We start from the raw sequence: 24,775 nt of genomic DNA on the forward strand, positions 1-24,775 counted from the left end.
AACTCCATCTACCATTAAGTATCAACTAAAGCGTGTACGTTAGTTTTACATGACAGACAAACACAAGTCCAGGTTATTTAACAGCAATTTTTGTTTATTAAGACATTCAAACAATTCTGGGGAGGAGGAAATCTGAAAAGAGGTCAAGGGGGGGGGGGGGGGACATAGCAATATAATATGGTAGGGTAAAATCACAGGTCAGCATACATGGCCAACCAGTGAGGAATTCGGATAGAGCAAGTGGGATTAAAAAAAAGGTACATTTAAATAAACACATTCACAAAAAGATAAGCAAGTGAATTTACAGTATAACATGACAAGTGCCTCTATTAAGCAGGCCCACAATACATTGCACATATGTTAGCATAACATAATTTGCAGACTTTATACAGCACTTATACCTTTTAGTCCACAAGAAAGTTACTAAATGGTGGAGAACATCGAATATACGCATTTTAATTGAAGATGGAAAGAAATACCTGATAAGGACCTTAATGTTTACCGACCCCATGGCTTTGTAGCTCCAACCGGCCGACTGTAAAGGTCAGAATCTACAACTGTCAGAGAGAGGGACCACCATAGAAGTCACCTCGCTTTCAACACATACCAAAATTCTGATCCAAGGTTTAGCATTGAAGTTTTTTTTTCTCCCCCTCGAATAATATAAGCACAATGCAAGTGGACGATCGCTATCACTGCATTAAAAAAAAAAGGAAAAATCTCAAGGCTCAAATCAGATCAGCCACATTCATAGGCATCTCCTCCACGGTTGTATTGTAAAACGTCTCGATGTCCCGAAGAATCCTCTTGTCCTCTTCAGTGACGAAGTTGATGGCAACTCCTTTTCTGCCAAAACGGCCGCCGCGGCCAATCCTGGAGAGAGCAAAAGATGAGCAATGTTAGACTCGTGCAGGAGAGCTTCGTGAGCAGATATGACTGCAATTCATGATTCAACTCGCCTGTGAATGTAGTTCTCTCGGTTTGTGGGCAGGTCATAGTTAATGACCAGGGAAACCTGCTGAACATCAATCCCACGAGCCTGAGGGGAAAGACAAAAAAAAAATAAAAAATTAAAGACATCTATTATATTTCAAGTCTAAAAGAGATGGCTAGAACAATAATGTCGCTCGTTAATAAGTAACAGAATCCTACGTAGGAACCATTGTGGAGAACGAGCCCTTTATATCCCCAAAAGATTAGACTGCTTGGTCATTTCAGGACTTTTGCAGTTTTGACAATTTGGGTTTTAATTTAACAACTTCAGGTGATGATGTCATAACACATCCGTTGCATATTTAATCACATTGTTTACATTCCCCCTCCACACACAGCACATTGTATCTCATACTAACCAGAAGATCCGTAGTGATCAACACTCTGCTTGAGCCAGACCTAAACTCCCTCATAATCACATCACGCTCTTTCTGGTCCATATCACCATGCTGCAAATAGAGAATACTTTGTTAAGAAAACAGGAAGTATTAACGCTGATCAGACTTGAAAAGCAAAACATCGCAGCTGTAGAGCCAAGCGGGGCAGAGAACAGATCCTACCAGAGCAGAGACTGTGAAGTCTCTAGCGTGCATCTTCTCAGTCAACCAGTCGACTTTTCTCCTGGTGTTGAGGAAGATGACAGCCTGGGTGATGGTCAGAGTTTCATAGAGATCACACAGGGTGTCCAGCTTCCACTCCTAGAAACATGAAAAAGAAAAAAAAAGTCAAGTAACATTGTCAACTGAACTAAGTTGTCATGCAAGCCTCCAAGAACACCAATATTTAACATCTATTAGGAACAGCTGACATGTGACACAGGATCTTGAGACCAAGGACAATGGACATTAAGAAAGAGGTCCCTCCAAGTCTCATTTTCGACACTGTGCCTTTAATCTCCTTCCCTGGTGTACCCATGCTTACACGGCCACATGAGCTAAACCTGTAAGGTCTGGCTCCTGCAGTTTTAGCAGGGTGCTTTAAAGAGAAGTGGAGTCTATGCTTCTATCGTATTTCTACACTAACACCAAGCTTCCTAAAATGTCATTGAACAGAGCATTAATTCAAGTTACATAAGTAAACTCACCTCTCGCTCTACATTTATGTAGAATTGCTTAATACCCTCGAGGGTAAGCTCTTCTTTCTTCACCAAGATGCGAATGGGGTCACGCATGAACTTCTTGGTCACCTCCAACACGTCTGCTGGCATGGTGGCAGAGAGCAGAACCACCTGAAGAAGACATCACATATTCAGGATACTTCACCAACCTTAAGGTTACCATCGAAAGGTAATGTTAATGCAGACAATTGTTGCACTGAGCCTTGAGATGGAGGCCAACGAACATTAAGAAAGAGGTTCGACCACATCTCATTTCCAACACAGAGCACAATCTCCTTCCACGCAATACTCTGCTAGCATTATTGCATGAAACAGATCAATCTGAATCACACAATTATAGCAGATTTCTGTTAATGCAGAAGAACATTATAGTCTACTTTTCTACCGTGAATGTAAATCCTCAAACATTTTGCCTACAAAAAGATACTTACTTGAATGTTTGTGCTCAGTTTCTGGAAGATCTCGTAGATCTGATCTTTGAAACCACGACTCAACATTTCATCAGCTTCATCCAGAACAAACATCTTGATCCATTTTGGGGCTGCGCAGAAATGTTAAGTATTAAATTAGAACATTCTGAGAGAATTCATTTCACAAGTGAGCTTTCCTGTTGACTGGACACGTGATACTTACATAGATGTCTCCTGTTCAGCATGTCGTAAACGCGTCCTGGTGTCCCCACCACTATGTGAGGGGCCTCAGCCTGGAGCTTCTGTATTTCGCTACGGAGATTGGTCCCTCCGATGCAGGCATGGCAGGCTGCCCCCATGTAGTCACCCAGTGCCAGAATTACTTTCTGGATCTAATGAGGAGACCAGGCACCAAACAAGAAGTGCACTTAGTGTGGTACAGATGACGTGGCACGACATCCAAAATACAAGAATGTAGAATTACTGGTCAGTGTGATCAGTGTGCAATATTAGAACTCTCCATTTCAAGAGTCAGTCCCGAAAGATGGTATGCCATCATATCACCCAGTTTTCTACAGAAACATGAATATTTCAAGCACAATGAATTCAATTAAGCCAGATCACCTTTTAGACCAATGCAGCCATGGACAGGGACTACACCAATCGTAAGAGGATGTTTTGTTTCACATTTCAGAATTTTGACAAATTTAGAAAAAGGGTACCTTAATACTCGAATCAGTGTCCTCAATATGCTGCCTAGGTCTGAGACTGAGGTAATCGTGACCTCAGGAACAGCATACCTGCTGAGCCAGCTCTCTGGTAGGAGCCAACACCAGAGCCTGAGTCTCCTTCTGCTCTATGTCCAGCTGCTGCAAGATAGAGATGGCAAATGTGGCCGTCTTGCCAGTGCCTGACTGGGCTTGGGCAATGACATCATATCCTGATGACAAGGGAACATTACATGGTCATTGCATAAATCTAAGTATCATACGAATTAATGCCTCACTGGTGTTAACATGGAACATCAGTAACATAAGTTACTGATGATGGCAACAGTGTTGAGTGATCAGTTAGAAAAAAAGTTATCCCCATTATTGGGTAAGTCCCGAAAGATGGTAAAGCATCACTTCACTCAATGATAGATACATTTTACTGTACATGTAATTTCCTTACCTTTGATGCAAGGAATAATTGCCCTCTGTTGAATGGCAGATGGCTTTTCAAAACCATATGCATATATTCCCCTGAGAAGAGTTTCCTTCAGGTTCATATCATCAAAGTTGTCCGTAATCTCATTCCAGTTGCTCTGGATTTAGAAAAGGAAAAAAAAGTGTATGTAAGTACACAACTTTCATTCTTGAGTGATATTGTCAGAAGTAATAAGAAATGTCATTTCTTCATGTTTACCTCGATGACACCATCAGGCTCCATTCCATCGGGCCCCCCATGGTCTCTATCTCTTGAGCTGTTGAGAAAAAAGACAGGGGATCAAAGTTAACTGGGAATCAATTTAGCCTATTAGTCATTTTTAAAAAAAAGTAAGGACTGATATAGTTGAACTATTAGATTATAATTGTTTATGACTACAGATAGGAAACCTTTGTGTACATTATATACATCCACACAATGTAAAGTATGTGCTGTATTTGTGGCATAAAACTGGTTCTTTGGTCATGACATGCAGCGTTTAGACCTGCAGTCAAGGGATGGTTTTTGCGACATTATATGATCCCCAGATAAATGAGTGTAGGTATGTACAGTGTGTTGTCTCATTATTATTCATTAAGAAATAAAGTAAATCAATGGGAAAAAAATGTAAAAAAGATGGAGGTCATTCCACGTGATACCACGTGTCATACCGTAAGGAGGCTACTACTATAGCTGGACAGCATGTTAAGATGCTCATTAAAAACTTGCCCATTTTATATGTAATTTAAGCAATTCAAATTGTACAAGCTACGAGAGACGTGTAGCATTAGTGGTGGGTCTATAGATGGTCCGGGTTACGCCCTGAATATCTCGTTACATAGTCCGGGACTCGTGTCAAACTCCACACGCAGGGCTCAATTCACTACCCCTCACACTCCCCCCGATTATGTAATGTTAAAGGGTAGCACAGCAGCTCATTCGTGTGTTTCATATTAGCCTGTGTATCAAAAGCAATTAAAAAAGGTCACATCTGCACACTTTTTGGCGTTTCTCAACATGGAGCTGCGCCTCTCTCACGGCTAGCAAACATGTCGGACAGTCGGGCCTGTGCTGCCTGAGGCCGAGCTAAGGCCTGGCCCAAAAGCTGTTTAGATTCAAACCAACACCCGTTACCAACAACAAAACAGTTGTGAAATAGTATATATCAGGTTTGATAACGTTAACGTGTGATTTTATTACCAGGTTAAACATATACAATCTGATCTGCAGTAACAGCTATTAGTAACTGCGGTTTAGCAGCATAGCTAACGTTACAAAGCTAACTAACTGCCCTGGATACGGCTGGGCCTCGGTAACCAATGTAATAATAACTAATGCACCAATCAGCGTCAACACCAGTATAAGACGATTTTACCAGACCAAAACATTGCGTATTGTTGTAATAAAGTGACTAAAATGTGTAAGTTTACCTGTTGTAATCAGCAGAATCGCTAGACATGATCTGTACCCAACTTCAGCATGCGACTGGAAAGACCGCTGATGGCGACGCCAACTGCCTTTATGTGGCCGGACTACTTTCACTGATGAACTTAAATTCTCGATTTTGTTGACAATACAGTCTACGTTGACCGGCGTAATATTTGGATCACACTACATTTATCTACTATCTGATGTAAGTATTGGTATATTTCGGTAACCGTTAAAAATATGACTATTGTTCCACACTATATTTCTCAGCGGAAGGATATTGCAGTAACAGAGCGTGCTTCGGCTGCTACAGTGGCTCGGACGGGTCAAAACTCAAAAATGACAAGGTTGTGCAACATTTTTGCAGGGTGGAAGTGCCAATGCAGGTATAATTAAAGGCCCCTCCAGGCATAAGTTAAGATGCATTTTAAATAAGTATATCTTGTTAAAAATTCTTAAAATTACATCTCCTTCTCCCTCATTAGGAATTCAAGAATCTATAAACATGCAAATGTTGTTTCTTTTTTTAAAGTTTTGCTGAACACATAATCTCTCTTCACTGTCTATTCTTTGTTTGTGCACAGGAGGCTTCAAGTTTCCACATTACACTTTCGTTAGTTGATTATACGATCAGAATTGGCTTCAAACTAGTTGTGATGTTACAAATCATGCTCATGGGCCTAACCCTGAAAATCAGACTTTCTATGAGCACAGAGGAACGTTTCACTCCCAGCAGATTAATGTAAAAACAGACTTCCAGTTTCAAACTTTGCACATACATCGTTCTCTGGAGTGCAGGTCAAACATCAAAATGCAAAAGCAACAAGAAAAACATATTTTTGAGTGGATGGGGGACTTTATGGATATAAAATTGTAAATTGAGCTAACGGTTGTAGTACAGTGAGAACAAAATTTATATACTGAGGGATATGTACAGCCACATCATTATTTAACAGTTTTAACTGGCAGGGAGTTTAGAAGAGGGATTTCTGCCAGCAGAGCATTTGTATTTAACTTCTCTTCCTTGCATTGATGAGTGAGCTGTGGTATATTAGGGAGCAGAGGGCAGTACTGCTACATTTCCACCACAGACTGGAGTGATCCTTATTACACTAATAACCAACATGTTGTCTTGTATCTGTGTCCTGGCATCTGTAGACCTTCCTTATGTATTCCTATCATGTGAAGGGTGGACAGGCCTTTTATTGGATTGCATTGTTTTCTATGGTCCAACCTTCAGTGCCTCTTTGCTCTGCAATCTATGTTGCTTGTTTGTGTACTTCCACCCATTACTATGAAATGCTCCCATTTCTTTAGAGCCTTTTTAACCATGGGTGTCTATAGATTGTCCCCTCTACTGCATATGCCTCGATGTACTCCATCTTCACTTTGATTCTTTTAAACACATAAATCAGATTGATTATACATTTGTCAGACCCTGATGAAGACTTATAGTTGATACGCTTTGGTATGTTTGGTTGCCTGTATGCTCGAAGAATAACATGTCACAACATTATTTCATTTGAAGACGGAGTGCATTGGTTTGTTTCAATGCTTGTCTGCATCACTAAAGGACAAATATCAAGTGAAATATCCTGGATTTTGCTTTTTGTATTTTCACCTGCCCCACTAAAGAGTACCTGTCATATAACCCATCAGAACCAGGCAACGCCTCAGTACAACAGACAACTATTGAAATTACTATTCTGACTAATTAATATTTTTTAATTTTGATACTGTGGTACATTTGGTTGGCAACATTTTTTTTCTGGTAACTTTGACTTCAGGAATTGTTATGGAGTATTTTTACATTGCATTATTGAAGGTTTCACTTGACTACAGGATCTAAATACTACTTGCAACAACAACTTTGGTCTTGGACATGCAGGTCCAACAGTTGCCCATCTTGCATCCATCTTTATACACTATTTCTACAATGCATACCTGTAAATGTGATGTGAAATGAGACCAGTTGTTTCTTGTGTATATAATTTATTGTTTATTAAATCATTCTAGCCAATTTTAGCCTTTATTCCAATGCTCACTATACAAATAGAGGTGTAATTTTTCCCCAGCCTAAGTCAGATGATCATGATTAAAATAGAGTTTGAATTTAGAAAAAAGTGTTTTATCTATTGTGCTGCCATCCACAGCAGAACACTGGAGTGTACTTTGACTCTAACGCACAATGGTGAAGTAGTTGGAGAACAGTTCCTCCCCGGCTTTAATGTCTCTGAGTGACACCAGGACAACACAGCGCAGAGGTCTCTGTATGTCCAGGCTGTAGTTGATATTAGGAAGACACTGGCGGAGCTCGATGGGAAACTTGTCAGGCACGTCATACTCCTGGTAACACACGTTGGCAGGCCAGTCGTTGGAGCAGTTGTTCACATACTGACCCACAGCAAGTGGGTTTTGTGGGGTGGCAGTCAGCCAGCTGGTGTCACTCATCATGAAGGGGCCTATACGGTCCCTTCCACTGCATGACTTGAACACCATTTTGGATATGCCTTTGTCATTTCCATCAAGCAAGACGCCATCGATACATCTGAAGACAAAGGGGTTTCCGATGGACTGGAGAAGAATGGGCTCATAGGCCTGGTAGACTGTGCCAGGATACATGGCAACTGTAGCTCCCTTGGGTACAAATCCCCTGGTGACAAAGACTCCAGTTCCTGCAAAGTGCAACGTGCTAGGCTTCCTGTCAATACAAAATCCCAGAGATTGTAACATGGCATCATGTGCACAGACTGGGTTTCCTCCACACTGCTCTTCATCACCTGTTACCTGCCTGAGGAAGTGACTTTGAACTGCTCGGAGCTGCTGCCCATGATCAGCCCCATGACTCCTGCGCAGAACTCTGAAGAGCTTCAGCAGGCTCCCTGAAACCTCTTCATCTGAGAGCAGCTTGTCCTTGGAGCGCCCCCTCACTTGCCGAAGAGTTTTTTCATTTTTAGAAAGGTTCAGTACGACCCAGGGCACAAATCTGTGTCGGTATGACTTCCATTTGCTCTGAAATCTTTTAAGAGCTGCTCTAAACATTCAGAGCGGTGTTTGAAAGCTCTGACATGAAGGAATTAGCTTATTCTCATCAATCCTTTAGTCACTTCCGACAAGTCGCTTCAAAATAAAGAGGACCCTTATGGATATTTCCAAATGAGTAGCCGAACCCTCAAAATTTCATGAGATATACTTTACCATACATGTGTGTCTTATGTAATGAATAAAAATCGAATCATTTGACACTTTTCGGGACATAATAAATAATAATAATAAAACAGGAGCGAGTATATGTGTACTTTTATTCTGAAGAACGATGGCTCAACCGGAAAGATGTCTTGCTTGACTCGTGAAAACTTTACACGTAGTTAGCCAGCTGGATGGGAGGAAGGGGAGTCGGGCGAAGACAAACATGGTAAGAAATGTCTCTTTTTGTTCTTGTGCGGCGATGCAAATGTAAACGGTGCTTACATACATACACTGTTACGTTGGGTGTGATTAATATATCCAACATCCTGTGTTAATAGCTTTAATTACCTTTATAAAATACAAACAAACGTAGCTCTTAACGTTAGCTTGAGCTAACTAGCTCAGGGTAACAGTACGTTAGCCTGCTAAGCTTACTAGCTAGCTTTTCAGACCAACTGACCAACAAAATGACACGCTCTATAGCAACATTAGCTATGAATTAGTGTTAAGAGAATTTAAGACTATACTGCTTGTTCGGTGTTATCATAAATGTCACTATATTAGCCAAATGACAGTCAATACCTTGTAAGTCGGTCAGAGCTGTCAGGATAGCATGTTATTGCTAGTTCTCTTATGGCTGGTATACAGATGTGTTTCTCCCTGGTTCAGTGTTGATACAGCTAACAGCTAGCCTATCCTTCGTGGCTTTTGTGTGGAATTTTGAATGGGAAGAGTCCTGCTGTGGTATACAGGTTGTTGTTGAAATGTTCCGGTTTGACCATTGACAGATGCACTTATTGCATCAAATAAATGTGTTTAATGGTTGCCAGTGCTGTTCCTGACATTAGTCCATCTGTGTATTCTTATATTTCTGCAGAACAAGCTGAAGTCCTCACAGAAGGATAAAGTTCGTCAGTTCATGATTTTCACTCAATCCAATGAGAAGACTGCACTGAGCTGCCTGGCACAGAATGACTGGAAACTAGATGTTGCGACCGACAAGTTTTTCCAAAATCCAGAGCTCTATGTTCCAAATCTAAAAGGGGCCTTAGACAAGAAGAAGCTTGAACAGCTGTACAACAGATACAGAGGTATGGACAGTCATTTAATTAATTAGAGTTAAGGACCACTACACTTACAGATGTTATGGACAGTAGATGAATATAGCACATAGTTCAATACTGCATAAAATGAGTGATATTGATTGATTTGACTTTTCACTTTTCTTGTTGCACATTACTAATCAATGAAATCACTCTTCACACACACTGTTACATTTAGATCCTCACGATGACAACAAGATCGGCATCGACGGGATCCAGCAGTTCTGTGATGACCTGGGTCTGGACCCAGCCAGTATAAGTGTTCTCCTCATAGCCTGGAAGTTCAGGGCAGCAACACAATGCGAGTTCTCAAAACAGGAGTTCATGGATGGCATGTCAGAGCAAGGGTGAGATTGTCTTTAAAAACAAACAAACAGACAAACCAAAAAAAAGAGAACAAACTGTGTTGACATCCAGAAGAGAAATCCTGAAATTGTTCCTCCACGCAGTGAATGGAACCTGGATTATGGTGCAAGTCTAAAATAAAATACTTAGACTTATATTTTATTCATTATATTGATTTATCTTACAATACATACTGCATGATTTTATTTGAGCTTGTATCTAGAGTATTAACTTTATTATAACTATCTATTTTTATTGTAAATTGATTCATACCATTTGCTGCCAAAACTACATACAAGTTTAGATGTTTTAGGTTTTGTCTTGATGACACCACAAATAAGCCAATATTATCTTTGGAATTGTATTTATAGAAATACATATTGTGTAATTATTAGAACTAATTATGTTTTTAAAAAATCCATATTTAATGTAATGCACTGGAAAAACTGTTTTTTTGTGGTCCATTAGACCGTAAAAGTCTGCTTTGTTTCCCCAGGTGTGACAGTATAGACAAGCTAAAAGCTCAGCTGCCAAAGATGGAGCAAGAGTTAAAGGACCAAGGGAGATTTAAGGACTTTTACCAGTTTACATTTAATTTTGCAAAGAATCCTGGCCAGAAAGGCTTGGGTAAGGATCTTTTCTGGGTCATCATTTTAAATCAAAAAGGTTTTGGTGTACATTTAATGCCATTTTTTTCTTTTTTAGATTTAGAAATGGCAATTGCATATTGGAATTTAGTACTGGCTGGAAGATTCAAGTTCCTGGACTTGTGGAACACATTTTTAGTTGTAAGTTAATAACAGCACACCGTGTGTACATTTGGATAAACGTACTGTCAAGATTCAACGATCATCATTTCTCTGTTAAGTTGCCTGAGCTTTACCCTGTGCCTTGTATTGCAGGAGCACCACAAAAGATCGATTCCTAAGGACACTTGGAACCTCTTACTAGATTTCAGCACAATGATCACAGATGACATGTCGAATTATGATGAGGAAGGTTTGTACAGAGTTTTGCTCATTTGAAAATGTGCACGCTGTGTAGACACATGACGAGACACATCTGTGACCCGTAATTATTCCCCCATAATGTTATAGATGTGGTTGATGCTGCTACCCTGCGTCACACAGGCCTAGTATGGTTTAACAATATTAAAATATCACTGTTAGCAATCATCATGTCTTCATACATGTTGTTTAAAGTCAAATTATTTAACACTTTGTTTGTTCAACAGGAGCATGGCCTGTCCTTATTGACGACTTTGTGGAGTTTGCACGGCCACACATCGGGACCAAAAGCACGGCAGTTTAAGGGCTCCGCTGAAGGAACATCCATGTGAGGTTTCCACAAAAACAAGAGAGCGCAGTGAATGGAGAAAGTGGACCGCACTGAGCTGAGAACTATGTTGCCTTTTCAACCCTCAGGACTGAAATATTTTACACAGCAGAGACTTTATATATGTGTGTATGTGTATGTACATATATATATAAAAAAAAAAAGGCATATCACTTTGTTGGTCAACTTGTGGTGGTTTGGAACTTTTAACTAAAGTATTGGGCTTTTTTGTGTGCGCTCAAGCCAACTAGAGAGGAGTCACCATCTTGGCCCACCTGGTTCATTGATGTGGTTGGGCTCTGCTCAAAAGCAGGTAGATAGACACACTTTTGAATTGTAATCTAAACACGAGGGTTTACCAGGGGATGTTGTTCTTTAAATATTGAATTGAATTTTAATACTCTTGTGTGCATTCCTAATTTTGATTTGTTTTATGATACATTTGTGTGACAAGTCAGTATAAAACATTGATTGTAATTTTTTAAGCATAATGCTGTTTCTTCAAACACAAATGTATAAAGTAAAATAAATGTTTCAATTTGGTATCTTTAAAGCTGCTGGACCTCAGTGTGCTTATGTGTAAATAGAAGTGATTCTCAGTAGCCCCTGGTTAAGGAATGGGTTGTTTTAATTTAGGGCTTGTATGAGTTCTTTTATAAATCAGGAGGATGTTTTGAGTTAAATAAGGTCAAATGTGAGCTAAAATAGAGGAGGTCTTTGTTCCTCTAGTTGGAGGTGATTTATTTTTAACTTTTAATATTTTCTTTTCAACTTAGGGGAATGTAGACAGTGCTGTATTACAAACAAAACCAAAGTACCTCATGATATGCACAAAACACATTATGTTCTTTGAGTAATACACTAAATAGTCCATGTGGACTATGTTATAGTTGATCACAGTATTTGTTAAATACCGTTAAAGTACAGATATCCCCTAAGGTGGCCCTTTAAGGTGCCGACACAATGGATCAAATATGCCAACGTTCTGTATTTGCGGTCTTAGTTAATGGTAAATCAGGAAGAAGTACCATACAGAGTGACAATCATTTCAGTGGAAGAAAATGTGTTAGCACCCTTAAAGTACCCCCACAAGATGTAATACAGTTCCCTATGAGTTGCCATTGTATGGGGATGAGCTGGAGGGTGTGTGTGGGTGTCCTTGTAGTAAACTAAACAAACAAAAACCTATTTAGGGTTCCTTTAAGTGCAGAATTTGATGTAGTTTCAAAGAAAAAACATTGTCCTTCCAGTGAAGAACATAAGAGACTTTTCCATGCAAGATGCCCTTACAATGGAGTACACTGGCTATTATGATAGAAATAACATGCACATTTAGGCTGGCCATTAAGAAAAATAAAGCACCATCAAAAACATATACGTAGCTGTTGAAGCAGTCATTATTCCACTCAGTTGATTTTGACACAGTACTGCTCACTGGTTTGCCCTAACCTTGATCTTACTTTCTATTTCTATCTACTATCCTAATTTTTGACATATGTCACATAGCAAAGCTTTTTTGCGATTAAAACAAGTGTATGGATTAAATATTATTAAGGATGCATTAATAATATATGTAGACTGTATTTATAAAGTTGGTTTTAAGTTAAGGCCTGTCCAAAGCTCTAAAACATGCAAAAAAATATGCTGGATAAGATATTTTCCATGTTTATACTACATATTTGGTAAACTGGTAAGACTTGTGGTGTAGGAAAACCTTTAAACTTCAAGGTAAAATATCTTTAAGTGCAGAATACCTGTGCATGATTCTGTTTTATTTTTACTGTCATACATTTTTCCACCAAAAAAACTGAGATCTTCACACTCTCAAAAAGCTAAAAGGAAGAACTGAGGTCATTAAAAGGAAAACAATATTCTTTTCTAAAAAGGTGTTTCCAAACTTTTAGCTTGGATTAACTTGCACTTGTAGCGATGGAGATTGGGTTTCTTTATGATTACAGAATCCCAAGTAGGGACAGGAAATTGAAGACATTACAAAGAGAGAAGATGAGAGATAGAAAATGCAATTAGATGGGAAGACCAGTAGAACTTAAACCTCTGCCTAGGCATGTTAAAAAGTTTAAAAAGATGTAAGCCTCTCCTGTCATAAAATCTGGAAGTCCACCGATCATTCTCTGGTCGGTGAACTCATGAAGCTGATAAAGACCCAGCTGAGAAGCTCTTAGAACTGCTGTTATCCTCTGTCATTAACATCTACAAACTCATGGCCAAAAGATTTCTCCTTTGATTTCACCAATCTTTAACATGCTTGTCTTTAGTTTGGTTGAATACTGTTTGAATGTTTTGAAGCTGACTCGAGCCTCGCGCTGCCTCCCACCGGTGACAACGATCTAAGGCGCGTGTGGTTGCTAAGGGCGACTGACAACAGACACAGCGGTTACAGCAGTTACCGCAAACTAGAGAAAGAAACCGTGATAGCTGGTCAAATTGAATTTAGTGGGACAAAATATCACGTCAGAACTGTTTTCCTGTTTGTTTCTTGAGGCGCAGTTAAGCGGTGGTGAAACATGTCTGGAGATGTATTTGACGGTGGCTGGGATGAGCGCTTTGCTGTCCCAGAGCTGAACGCTGAAAACAAGGCTCTGCTAGAAGAGGTGAGTGTAGGGTAGTTAACCTAAACTACTTGTTCATGACACTGATGATCAAATAGTTCATTCTTGTAGCCTAGAGTACTCTTATCAATGCTAACTGTTCAATTAAATTACCTACATTTGAATAGTATGTAACAGCTACTTTTAAAAGTCCTAATCAGTAGCTTTAAGGTCATGTGACCTAAGGGCTCCAACTTAATTAGGTTCATGTTACTGCATAGATACCAGTGGTGGAAGAAGTACACAGATCCCTCACTTAAGTACAAGTACCAATTCAGCAACAAACATCATTTCATAAGCACATATTATAAGCTTGATATAGAAGTAGTAGCTAGGTCCCTCTGACTAACATATTATATAAGTCAAGTCAAATCAAGTATATTCTCATGTAACACTAAAGAGTAAAAAGTATAATATTTACCTCTGAAATGTAGTGGAGTGGAACTGTTTACTCATGTAAAATACAAGTACCTCAAAATTGTGATGAATATGATTCAGAGATTGAATGGCAACAGTTGGATATTTTGTTAATTTCTAATTATTGGGTGATTCTCTCTTTATTTCTAGCGGTCATGTGTCTCCGTTATTATAGTGAACTAATGCAATGTACAGTTATGACAACGTTACTGATAAAGTGTCCATATCTGATCCATATTTCATCACAAAATATTTGTAACTGCACGTAGTGACGTCTGACAAGGACAAACATGCTGTGGATTGTCTGTCACATATGGTCAGCTTTTTATTTCATCTACAGATCAGTAAGAAAGAGAAGGAGCTTGTGCAACTGGAAATCAAAGTGGAGAAAAACAAAGATCAAAAGCAGTTCTTCAGTGAATTCCTCAAAAATGCCAAACAGGAGCTGGAAAATACTGAGGTACAGTACAAAACTTTATTTTTATTCACTCTATGTGTCGGAAAATGTTAATTAGCTTGCAGAGTTTACACTTGAATAATGGATAGTAGAAACTAAATTACAGTGTCAGGGTGTGCTGTTCATTTGTCATTTTGATTTTTCTGCACATAGGCTCTGTGCAAGGCCAAGGAAAGAGAAGAAGAGTCGGAAATGCACCTCACAGCCCTCGCTGAGAGAGAGACAGGTCGCCTGGTGCAGGAGACTGCTAAGATGGACAACGCGCTTAGATCTTTAGCAGAGAGGAGAAACATGCTAGAGGTCTATAACATCCACAGCGTGTATACCTCAACTGTAGAATTGGCTATACAGTTGCTGTTGGTGCCATAATGTGCTACTTAACATTTGTTCATATCCTCAGAACCACATCTTCAAGGCTAAACAGAAGCTAGAGGAGTTTAGGAACCAGATGAACTGGGACCAGCAGACTATGAATGCCTTTTTGGATGAGTCAGCACGCAAAGATGTGGACACGATGGCCATCATCAAGTACGCCCAACAAGATGAGCAGAGGATCAAGGTAATGAGAAAAGGCCTGTCTGTAGATTTGCAGCAGCCATTACTTACAAACTTAACTGCTGTTACTTGCTCTGTCTGACTCATACTGAGCTTTATAATCTGTCTTGATGCAGTCACTAACTCTGGCTATAGAGAAGAAGACACTGGAGGCCAGTGAAAAGCACAAAGCACTCGACAAGGAATTGACTGAGACTATTACTGCACAGGTACTGTAAGAAAACACACATTCTTGCTGTTAATATGGCTGATTCTTGCTGAGCACGGATATTTAAAAAAACAATTTTTTTATTAGTGGAGGAAGGAAGATGACAAGGTTGTCTTTATATCCCCTTAATAGATAAAACATACAAAAATACTCCCTTGTCAGGCAGAAAAGGGAATTGAAATTTGAAATTTATGTCTGCTGACCAACATGGGACCCATTGCACTGATATATACATTAATCCCCATGCCACTGGCACCTGGCGGATTATCGTGTAAGAACAATTTATGTTGTTTTGACATCAAAACATTTGGCTTTGCAATGTTTATGTCTCTCAGCCTGTTAGATGACATTTAATTGCAAGTATAAATTTGGCTTTACATCATATTCTTCATATCACTCCTCCGGGAGCTATCTTTAAATCTATTAACCACAGACAACAACATTTTTCTCCTGCTTTTCCATTAGATTGCTTTGGACAAGACTACAGAGAATCTGCAGCAGGCCCATGTGGAAACACAGCAGCTGATCCACCAGTGGGAAAACACCATCAAGCAGATGAAGCAACGAGACACTGAGATGCAGCAGTGTGCTCTGGTAAATGTTACAGGTCTGCCTGTGACAGCAGACATGCTGATGCAAACCAAGGCACATTAACTGCTGAACAATAAAAGACACCAAAACGTGAAAACACACACAAAACTGAACAGTTGAGTAACACCAAAAGTTTGTACTCCTCTCTCATTCCTTTGTCATTTCAGCAACTTGCCCAAGCCAATCAGAATATCAGAGAAAAGAATGCAACCATTACAGAGAAGAAGAACTTGCTTGACACTCAGAGGAACAACAATAAGGAAACCGAGAGGAAGACAAGCATTGCCAACCGGCAGGCTGCAAAACTGCGGCAAGATCTGAAGGAGCAGGAGAATAACTGCAGCAGGCTGAAGGATGAGGTCAGCATCTCTGAGCAGCTCAACATGAAAAACTAATTACCAGAGACTCCTCTTAACAAATATTTTTAATCATGGGTATATTTGAATGTGTGCTCATAGAATGTTACAATTAATCAGAAATCTGGCTTTATCTTGTAAGAGTGATTGATTTATTCTCATGTGTCCACAGCTGGATAGTTGTAAAGGCACACTGGACAGAGCGACCTCTGATGTGGACTCTGTGACGTCCCGCATGACCAGGATGAAGAAAGACATCCAAGATAACAATGACAAGTCAGATCTCACGTCTTAATCTTAATCTTTACAGTGATATAATCTTAAATCTAAATCAGTACAAAACTCCAAACTATCTGACTCTTTTTTACTGAGTTTGCCTGTGTGTATGTTTGTGTGTTGTAGACTTAAGCAGGCCAAGACTTACAATGTTGCGCTGGAGGAGAAGCTGGAAGTTGTGACACAGACTGCCCTCAGTGAGGAGGAGCGAGCTGCCCAGATGGACCAGTTTCTCAAGGAGGAGGAGCAGGACATCAAGGTGAGCAGCCACACAAACTGTTTTTCTCCGATACGAAGAGAACTTACAATACATGTCCCAACTTAACCTTTATTTTCAGGTGTTCACCTCAGGAAACTCTTTCATTATCATTTTTGATTTATAGCTTGGCTGGTTTTTGAATTTAAAGACATCAATACACCTGCAAAATCAAATTTGGGTAATTAGTGTGTCTTTACATCTTAGTTGTGGGTGGCTGCCACACTTTCATTTGTTAATTAAAATAAAGGTGCCTACTGCATGTTTAAAATGAAATAAACTTTTAATCTTATTTTGCAACCTGATAGGGTAAATCATGCAGAGGGAAGACATACAAACTTCAAATGCAGTTTTAGCATTAGAGTTGTTCAATTATAGACATGAAATAGAGTAAAAATGGCCTTTTTTACCCTGAAGTGTGAAGGGTGTAATTTCCACTGGCAATAGGTAGGGGGTGGCATTCAATTATTACCATGAATTCACTGCAATAAGCTTAACATGCAGTGTGGATGATTTAGTGGCATCTAGTGGTGGCACAGTGATTCTTATTTTCAGGTGATTATACTTGAATTCAAACATATTTATTTATTTCAGCAAAGTTTGTTCCACTATAAACCACTACATTCTACACACTGCACCTCTAGCATGTGTTTTTGTGTGTTTAGCTTTGTTTTGCCCTGGGTTTTGCCTTAGAGGCTACAGGTGGAGGTTGTTGGTTCTGTGCAGTCCACTTTTCAGGGTAAAACAGACAATGAAATTTACAGTTAGTGTTCTCTACAAAAACAAGAGAAAAGTCTGCACACTGCAGCTCCCACTGCAGGTATTTATTTGGATATCACCAATGTGATGTTTCGAGCACAGTGCTCTTCTTCAGACTGAAGTCTGGAGCCTGCATTGGGAGCTGCAGTGTGCAGGCTTTTCTCTTGTTGTTGTTTGGTCCAGCACCTGCTTTATTCGTCTTCTGAATGTGCCACCACAAACTTTTTTTTATTCTCCACAAAAATAAATTAAAAAAACTAGAATTAAACATAAAAAATTAGAGCAAATGTGAAAAAAAATCTACCAGTGAAATCTAAACTAGTGCATTACTCATACAGCAAGTGTCATTACATTTTTTCCATCGGATTATCATGTGATAATGTAATATTTAATTGATTGAATAAATATTGATATAAATGCAGGAAATGGAAGATTTTTTTTTGAACACATTCAACTTCATTGTGTGTCCCACACTTATGTCCTTGATAGATAATTCTGGAGGCTGTTATTCATTTGCCGTATCAATGCAGTTTGAGCTCAAAATGTCATGGCCCTGTGCTGTGTCACTGTAAACTTTATACTGTGTAACCCTGTTTTGTGCCTTACAACAGGAGCTGGATGTCCAGCTGCGTGACTGCAGGGAGGAGCTGTATCGTCACAAAGAGCATTTACATGCCGTCAAGACGAAGGAGAAGGATTCTATTGCTCATGTTTCCAGAAGCAAATCCACCATCACCGGTCTGGACGGTCAGCTCAGGAAACTGGAGAAGGAATTAATAAGACAGCAGAAGACCATGAGTGGACAGGCATGCTTAACAGAAAAAACACACACACACAAAAATGTGCAGATTTACACTACACAGCTTTCTTATATGCATACTTATATACAGATATTTCCTTTCACTTCCCTGCCTTGTGTAGGACACCCAGATTGTGTGCCTGGGTAGAAAACTGGCACGACTGCAAGGTGACATTCACTCCGATGAAAAAGTAGTGATAGAAACAAAGATTGCTGAGCTGACCAAAACCCTGGATGAGAAGAAGAAGACAGCCAATATGCTTACCAACACACTCAAGGAGTCTGAGGTCAGACTACATGCTTGTTACCTCACCATCTTATTCTGTATTTTTTCACAAATAATCCCATATCACATGTATCTTTGCAGGATGATATTCGCTATTTGAGGAAAGAGATGGATAAGTCAGAAGCTCAGAAGAAAGATCTGACCGGCAAAGTGAAAGAGCTAATTGTGCTTCAAAATACCAATGAAAAGGAGCTGACGATAGTCAGGGCTAGGAAGCAGGTAACTAACTGATGTCCTGGCAGGTATCATGAATTCAGAATGAAAATCTGAAGGTTTTCCTGTGTTCAAATTGTGTTTAGGGGTTTAAGTGCTTCTTGGAAAATGATACTCTATCCACAGAAAACATTAAGTATTTACATCCTCTAAAAAATTTTTATCATTTGACTAGCCGCTTCAACACTGGAGATTAACTGACATTATTTTTTCACATTTTATAGACTAAATGAATTTAAAAAAAATTACTAGATAATTGAGTAATAGGAATAGACTTTAATTGTAATTCTAATTCTCACCTTTTGACAAGATAATGCAAACATAGCAACAATCATCCACCAGCAATCAGCTGCACGTACAGTAAAGGCACCACAGTGGTTTTGTCTTCCTCTACAATGACTTGCATCCATTGTACTCATTACTTTCATACAAAGTTAAAAGATCTGCTTCTAACGAATCTAAAAAAGTTGTGATGAAAACTTTCCTTTTCCTTTCAGCACTTTGAAATAGATTCAGAAATAAATGTACCTAAATGTTCATGGTAATATCTGGAATACCTGATGGATGTTAGAAGGTTATCACATAAAAAAAATAAAACAAGGATCTATTTTGTATCTGAAAATAATTACCATCTACATGCAAAACAAACGCCTGCAAACACACGTGTTGCTGACCTCACCTGTCCCTCTTTAGGACAACATGGTGGAGCACAACATCCTGAAGATAGAGGTCAAGCGTGTGAGGGATCTGCTGTACAACAAGACGGACAGCATGCTGACGTTGGAGAAGAGGAAACTGGAGCTGCAGAGAGCCATAAAGGAGCGGGAGGATGAGATCAAGGTTTACAGAGAAATGCTCAACCAGCAGCTCAAGATCAGCGAACAGGAGAGGCAGAAACTAAGGTAAAGAACTCAGCTGTGACCCCAAATCTCACTTTCCTGGGGCCTTTGCTCATCAGGCTGACTACTGACGAAATGATCAAACAGTTCTAACTTTTCTTTTAGTTGTGTTTCATTTGATTTGGAAAAAAATATGATTTCATTTAACTTTGATTCTCTGTCAGTGCTGAGCTGAATGAGAAACTATACAAGATTGACATGATGAAAAAACGTTTCGAGGTTGTGACCCTGTCAATGGCTCCTCCTGAGGGGGAAGAGGAGAAATCGCAAGCTTACTACATCACAAAGGTGAGAGGACAAACGCACCATCATGTCGCAATACAGAGACTGTTAAGCTGAACGTGGTTGCATTTATTCGTCTGCTGCGCACCAGCATTTTAAATTCCCCGCTGTGTGCTTTTCACCAGGCTGCACAAGAGAGAGAGGAGCTCAAGCAGAAGGGAGACGGTCTGGATTCCCGAATTCGCAAGATGGAGCTGGAAAATAGAGCTCTGGAGAACACTATTCAACTGTTCAACAACAGTAACTCTGTCTTTCGGAAATCCCTCAACAGAGTCAATGAGTCCAGTACGTATGGTGTGGTAGACTGAATAAAACAACCCAGCTGGCTTCCTGTCCCTTTGAGGAACAAAAAAGAAATCTCTCCAACTAGTTATTAATTCATTTATTTTTCATTTAAGTATTTTGAAAGATAGCACAACATTTCAAATAGGAACTGATTATTCATTCTTAATATCTGTTCGTTTCAGGTCCAGAGTACCAGGAAAAGCAGAAGCTGGAAGAGCAGCTCAAAGTCGCTGAAGAGACATTCAAGTACAAGAAAAAACTGGTCCAAGAGCTCCAACAGGACTTACAGGTTATTTCTATTTATAGACCTATTGATGAGAAGAATACTAGATATGTTATCCTAAATCAGTATGTCCATGTCCAAGTGCCAAATGTCAACATTTTTTTATGTTGTATTTGTTTCTCTTTCCATTTACTGTTGCCAATCATTAGTGTAATAATCGACATACTATATAAAATGACACTCAGTCAAAAATCTTAATTCAGCTCATATAAAAACAAAAAAACTCAGCTTATATAATAGATTCTTACCTGCACTGGCGGCACTATAGTTGGTGATATTGATCTGGGTGGATTGGCACAAACCTCTGACTTTTCCTCTGGTGCCACCATGAAGTCGATATCTGTGGTTCCGAATGAAATATCTCAACAACTATTCAACAGATTGCTATGAAATCTGGTACAGACATTTCCCCCTCAGGATGAATTGTAATAACTTCACTTTTCACTACCACCATCAAGTCAAAATTGTAAATGTTCTCATATCTATTTATAAATGACAGGAATGTCTGTCTGTGTGTTATTCGCATATCTCTCGAACCGTTCATCCGATTGATTTCAAAATTGACAGGTGTCTTGCTACGGGCACGAGTAAGTGCAGTGCCAAGTTTGGATAAGAAATGTAAAAGATATATATAAATATATCGGTAAAAGAAGCACACATTTGCTGTTGCCGCTCTATCCGCTGGCCACTCCCCCTCTCACACAGCACACTGAGCACAGCGCAGGACCAGAGAGGGTATAAGGCAGCGGAGCTTTGGCAGCTAAAATGTGAAATACACTTCAGACCCTCAAAAAAATGGATGAAACTGAAAACACTTCGAATAGCCCAGGCTACTTTGTAGTAAAAACACACCGCAAAAACAGATTTTGCAAGGGCAGTGCGCTAGTTTAGTTAAATGACCAAACACCTACAAAGCTAATGTACTCAGTTGTACTTTGTGTGCTAATTAGCACATTTCAGCATGCTAATAAAACATTTAACCATTGTTTTTTTAACCAGCACACACTTATGTTTTCAGAAGTTGGTGAAAGTTTTTTTATAGAAATACTCACACAGACACCTGTTGTATTATTATCCCAGTTATCTGATCTGTTATGTTACTTATCTGATACATGCAGGAGGAAGTGTGCTCATGCTGGTTTTAAAAACAAATCACGTTTACAGCATGACTGTTTTTGTCTCTTCATAGCTCTCTTAATATAGCAGGAAATACTAGGAATGATAATTTCTTGCATTTTGTAATTTGTGTACTTTATACTATTTTTTTTGCTTTTGTCAGACACTCTGTCTTCATTCCTGCGTTCTTATTAGACTAACTTTAATATTTGTTGTGTTCCTCATAGAATATTTGGTTACAAAAAACTCGCTGGACTGCTCTTGTCTCTCTGTGTCATCCAGGCAGACTAATCTTACATGCTTTGGCATGGGTGTGTGTGTCTCTGTGCCTTGCCTTTGTGTACTCTGTTGTTGTTTCTGCTCTCCGTTTCCAGGACATGAACAATACATTGGAGAATCTGCTGCAAGATGAGCAGATGGAGAAAGATAAGATAGAGCACAAGCAGATCCTCATCACTAAACTGAACAAAGAAATCTCTTCTCAGCAAGAGAAAATCGATAGAGCCACAAAACAGGTTTGACGTTCATCTCTACCACTACTAAACATATTTGATACTTTCCTCTGTTACTAAAATAGGATTATTATTGTTATACACACATCTGTGGCCCTAATCATATTTTATATTTTGCATTATTCTACTATTTCTTAGTGCTCCAAACTCACCAAAGAAATCCGCACAGCAAAACAAACCAAAACAGAGACTTTCGAAGAAAAGGACATCAAGCTGAGACAGTTGAAAGAATTCAACAAGAGTGTTGACAAGATGCTGAATGAGGCTATGGAAGACAAACCTGACGTCAGATCAGTGCTGGAGAAATACTTCCTGCAGGTATACAACAAGATTCATGATGCATTTATCCAGGACAGGCAGGGATTTACTCTCATTAGTGGAGTCATTTAGGTAAAAAAATGAACCATTTACACTGCTCAAGTCATTTGTGCTGTTTCTCTCAGGCCAATCTGTCTCTTCCGTCTCCGGCTTCCACTCCTACCAGCAGCCGAAGCTCTAAGTCAAGCTCTTCCCACAGCTCGGGCTCTCTCAGGTCAGGCTGCTCCTGGCTCACAATTCTAACAAACTGTATAATAAAGTATGTTAATAAAACTGATAACACGCTTGTATTAATAACCTGTCATCTGAGGAAGACGCTTTTATTGACGCTTTTATTGTCAAGCAGTGCATCAGACCTTTTCTTGTCATTTTCTTAATAAATAATACATTTACGTTTCTGTGTACCCTTTCCACAGAAAAGATAAGAGATTTTAGTTGTCTTTTTACAAATATATGAAGGTGTTGTTCTCTGTGCTGTAGGTGTCCCTCGTCCTCAGCCAGCAGCAGCCCCAGGTCCTCTACACTTCATTCCCCCGTACTGAAGACTGTGGAACTGGGCCTGGATCTGCCTGTAACTTCCCCTCCTCTCACCACCTCCAGACGCTCCAGCTCCGCAAGCAGCACCAGCAGCACCGGCAGCAAGTTAAAGAACCCTTGATGTGCTGCTCCGCTGACTGACGGCTGCTGAGCTTTTAGTTACTAACAGCTAGTTATAGTTAGCTATAGTTGCACAGAATCACTGTTTCGTCACATAATCGATAAAATGCTAAAATGTGTTAATAAAAGAGGTTCAGGACAATATGTGTGTTCTGTATTTTGACATTATGTATTTTGATTTGTGTTATTTGGAGACTTTGTTCACTTTACCCTGCAGTTATATGTATTTATGTAAATCTAATGGAGCCTGAAAGGAAGACTTGAGATTCTTTAGGAAAAGATTGGATGTGCCCTCACAGTGTAGATACTGTAGTTTGTGACAGTAACAATGTGAACAGACATTTTTCTTTTCCAATAAAAGTAAGATTCTAATTTACAAGACAGAAAATAGATTTGCTTTATTGTGTCATTGTGAGTACATTTTCTTTCTAGACTCCAAACATTTAACTATTGACACACTATCACTTCCATCATGGTTTATAATTAAGTAAATAAACTCAAGCTTAGAAACCATGCTCGACAGGCTGAAAAGATTTTGTTCCAACCTTTGATACTGACTTGACTTGCTGCATTCAAAGATACGATGTATTGTTGTTGACATGACACACCGTGTGAATAAGGTTTTGACTTCCTGATACGAGACAAAGTACCCTGAGGCTCAGTGAGAGCAGACGGAAGACTTTCTCACAACGGATTTCTCTCTTTTTCTGAAATACAGCTTCAACATAATGCTGCTAATCCTGTTTGCTGCATGTTTGGTCTCATGTGCTGCACAAACAAGTAAGTACACAGACAGAAATTTGTGGAAAAAGTAAAAGAAACTTTTTTTAAATAAATAAACAGACTGTGAGTAAATCTCCAGCTCAAGTTTGCAGTGAAATATCTGCAGTTGCCTTTTTGGTGATTTGATTTGTGAATATAGCTGAAAAGGAAAAAGGCAACAACTGCACTGTCTTCACTTGCTCAATAAAGATACCTTATTTTAGTTATTATTATATGTATTATATTTGTAAAAGTATCTTTATTTATAAGTGAAGACTGGAGGTGTTCCCTTTTTCCTTTTCAGTGTGTTTTAAGGATTTTTTTGATAATTGTAAATACAGCTGAAAGAAAGTTTGTCAAGGAGTAAAGATAGAAATAAAAATTTCTTTTAAAAAACTCTAGATTGTAAATGTTGTCTTATTCATTTTAAATATTTCCTCAGTGTCCATCGGGTGGACATCCACACAGCCATTCCAGGCAACAGCTGGCTCCCCCTCACCTGAACAAATGGAAAACAGTAAGTTCTACACTTTCACGCAGAATATTCAACTTGAAGTCGAGCAGGATTTTGATGGTTTTAAATGTATTTTCCGACAGTCTTGGCAATCCTTGAGACAGCTGTTCAGTCCAATCGTGAACTAAATGAAACAACACTTGCTCCATTTTTAAATGAGGTAACTCACTAGTCATTCATTTAAAACACAGTTCAGTTTTGATTCTTTTTCATCTAATGTAATATGTGCTGTTCACACTCACAGTCTAATATCAAAC

At 39.2% G+C, this 24,775-nt stretch overlaps 4 protein-coding genes and 4 non-coding genes across 9 annotated transcripts; 2 read left to right on the forward strand and 6 right to left on the reverse strand.

Moving 5' to 3' along the window:
• Nucleotides 1-73: 73 nt before the first annotated feature.
• On the reverse strand, nucleotides 74-5,204 carry eif4a2 (eukaryotic translation initiation factor 4A2). Its single transcript, XM_062428759.1, has 11 exons — nucleotides 5,139-5,204; nucleotides 3,928-3,985; nucleotides 3,694-3,826; nucleotides 3,321-3,460; nucleotides 2,744-2,912; nucleotides 2,542-2,651; nucleotides 2,078-2,221; nucleotides 1,554-1,691; nucleotides 1,353-1,442; nucleotides 960-1,039; nucleotides 74-873 (listed from the first exon to the last, which is right to left on the reverse strand). Exons 1-11 carry the CDS (start codon nucleotides 5,165-5,167, stop codon nucleotides 729-731), a joined length of 1,236 nt encoding a protein of 411 aa, XP_062284743.1. The 5' UTR covers nucleotides 5,168-5,204; the 3' UTR covers nucleotides 74-728.
• On the reverse strand, nucleotides 1,800-1,983 carry LOC133991288 (small nucleolar RNA SNORA81). The gene has a single exon (XR_009926992.1). It is a non-coding gene; the product is annotated as a small nucleolar RNA SNORA81 (small nucleolar RNA).
• LOC133991289 (small nucleolar RNA SNORA81) lies at nucleotides 2,297-2,474 on the reverse strand. Its single transcript, XR_009926993.1, has one exon. It is a non-coding gene; the product is annotated as a small nucleolar RNA SNORA81 (small nucleolar RNA).
• LOC133991290 (small nucleolar RNA SNORD2) lies at nucleotides 3,011-3,086 on the reverse strand. Its single transcript, XR_009926994.1, has one exon. It is a non-coding gene; the product is annotated as a small nucleolar RNA SNORD2 (small nucleolar RNA).
• Nucleotides 3,581-3,654, reverse strand: LOC133991291 (small nucleolar RNA SNORD2). The gene has a single exon (XR_009926995.1). It is a non-coding gene; the product is annotated as a small nucleolar RNA SNORD2 (small nucleolar RNA).
• Nucleotides 5,205-7,142: 1,938 nt separating the features above from the next.
• setd9 (SET domain containing 9) lies at nucleotides 7,143-8,103 on the reverse strand. The gene is made up of 2 exons (XM_062428760.1): nucleotides 7,924-8,103; nucleotides 7,143-7,837 (listed from the first exon to the last, which is right to left on the reverse strand). Exons 1-2 carry the CDS (start codon nucleotides 7,977-7,979, stop codon nucleotides 7,315-7,317), a joined length of 579 nt encoding a protein of 192 aa, XP_062284744.1. The 5' UTR covers nucleotides 7,980-8,103; the 3' UTR covers nucleotides 7,143-7,314.
• A 412-nt stretch (nucleotides 8,104-8,515) lies between these two features.
• dcun1d1 (DCN1, defective in cullin neddylation 1, domain containing 1 (S. cerevisiae)) lies at nucleotides 8,516-11,665 on the forward strand. 2 transcript variants are annotated; one of them, XM_062428753.1, is made up of 8 exons: nucleotides 8,516-8,551; nucleotides 9,203-9,416; nucleotides 9,607-9,775; nucleotides 10,270-10,400; nucleotides 10,479-10,561; nucleotides 10,676-10,772; nucleotides 10,871-10,908; nucleotides 11,008-11,665. In XM_062428753.1, the coding sequence occupies exons 1-8, from the start codon at nucleotides 8,549-8,551 to the stop codon at nucleotides 11,110-11,112; spliced, it is 840 nt and encodes a 279-aa protein (XP_062284737.1). In that variant the 5' UTR covers nucleotides 8,516-8,548; the 3' UTR covers nucleotides 11,113-11,665. The 2 variants fall into 2 exon arrangements, with proteins under 2 accessions (XP_062284737.1, XP_062284738.1); XM_062428754.1 differs by lacking the exon at nucleotides 10,871-10,908.
• Nucleotides 11,666-13,633: 1,968 nt separating this feature from the next.
• On the forward strand, nucleotides 13,634-23,469 carry ccdc39 (coiled-coil domain 39 molecular ruler complex subunit). Its single transcript, XM_062429374.1, has 20 exons — nucleotides 13,634-13,720; nucleotides 14,475-14,594; nucleotides 14,745-14,891; nucleotides 14,992-15,150; nucleotides 15,263-15,355; nucleotides 15,820-15,948; nucleotides 16,113-16,304; nucleotides 16,474-16,577; nucleotides 16,704-16,836; nucleotides 18,204-18,398; nucleotides 18,514-18,678; nucleotides 18,759-18,896; nucleotides 19,584-19,792; nucleotides 19,954-20,077; nucleotides 20,197-20,356; nucleotides 20,539-20,645; nucleotides 22,130-22,270; nucleotides 22,406-22,585; nucleotides 22,711-22,799; nucleotides 23,066-23,469. The coding sequence occupies exons 1-20, from the start codon at nucleotides 13,634-13,636 to the stop codon at nucleotides 23,241-23,243; spliced, it is 2,850 nt and encodes a 949-aa protein (XP_062285358.1). The 3' UTR covers nucleotides 23,244-23,469.
• Nucleotides 23,470-24,775: the final 1,306 nt, after the last annotated feature.

This window comes from Scomber scombrus, chromosome 11, assembly GCF_963691925.1.
Source record: "Scomber scombrus chromosome 11, fScoSco1.1, whole genome shotgun sequence".
In the NCBI taxonomy this organism is placed as follows: domain Eukaryota; kingdom Metazoa; phylum Chordata; class Actinopteri; order Scombriformes; family Scombridae; genus Scomber; species Scomber scombrus.

What these genes read in the sequence shown, in the direction of transcription:
- eif4a2 (XM_062428759.1), bottom strand. Translation starts at nt 5,167, where the DNA reads ATGTCTAGCGATTCTGCTGATTACAACAG. An exon ending in GCTGAACAGGAGACATCTAT is followed by an intron (nt 2,652 to 2,743) that starts GTAAGTATCACG and finishes ATTTCTGCGCAG; the next exon opens with CCCCAAAATGGATCAAGATG. An exon ending in CGAGAGAACTACATTCACAG is followed by an intron (nt 874 to 959) that starts GCGAGTTGAATC and finishes TGCTCTCTCCAG; the next exon opens with GATTGGCCGCGGCGGCCGTT.
- ccdc39 (XM_062429374.1), top strand. Translation starts at nt 13,634, where the DNA reads ATGTCTGGAGATGTATTTGACGGTGGCTGGGATGAGCGCTTTGCTGTC. An exon ending in ATCCAAGATAACAATGACAA is followed by an intron (nt 16,578 to 16,703) that starts GTCAGATCTCAC and finishes TGTGTGTTGTAG; the next exon opens with ACTTAAGCAGGCCAAGACTT. An exon ending in ACACACTCAAGGAGTCTGAG is followed by an intron (nt 18,679 to 18,758) that starts GTCAGACTACAT and finishes GTATCTTTGCAG; the next exon opens with GATGATATTCGCTATTTGAG.
- dcun1d1 (XM_062428753.1), top strand. An exon ending in TGTGGAACACATTTTTAGTT is followed by an intron (nt 10,562 to 10,675) that starts GTAAGTTAATAA and finishes CTTGTATTGCAG; the next exon opens with GAGCACCACAAAAGATCGAT. An exon ending in CCCTGCGTCACACAGGCCTA is followed by an intron (nt 10,909 to 11,007) that starts GTATGGTTTAAC and finishes TTTGTTCAACAG; the next exon opens with GAGCATGGCCTGTCCTTATT.
- setd9 (XM_062428760.1), bottom strand. Translation starts at nt 7,979, where the DNA reads ATGGGGCTGATCATGGGCAGCAGCTCCGAGCAGTTCAAAGTCACTTCC. An exon ending in AAAGTCACTTCCTCAGGCAG is followed by an intron (nt 7,838 to 7,923) that starts GTAACAGGTGAT and finishes TTGTATTGACAG; the next exon opens with GAAGCCTAGCACGTTGCACT.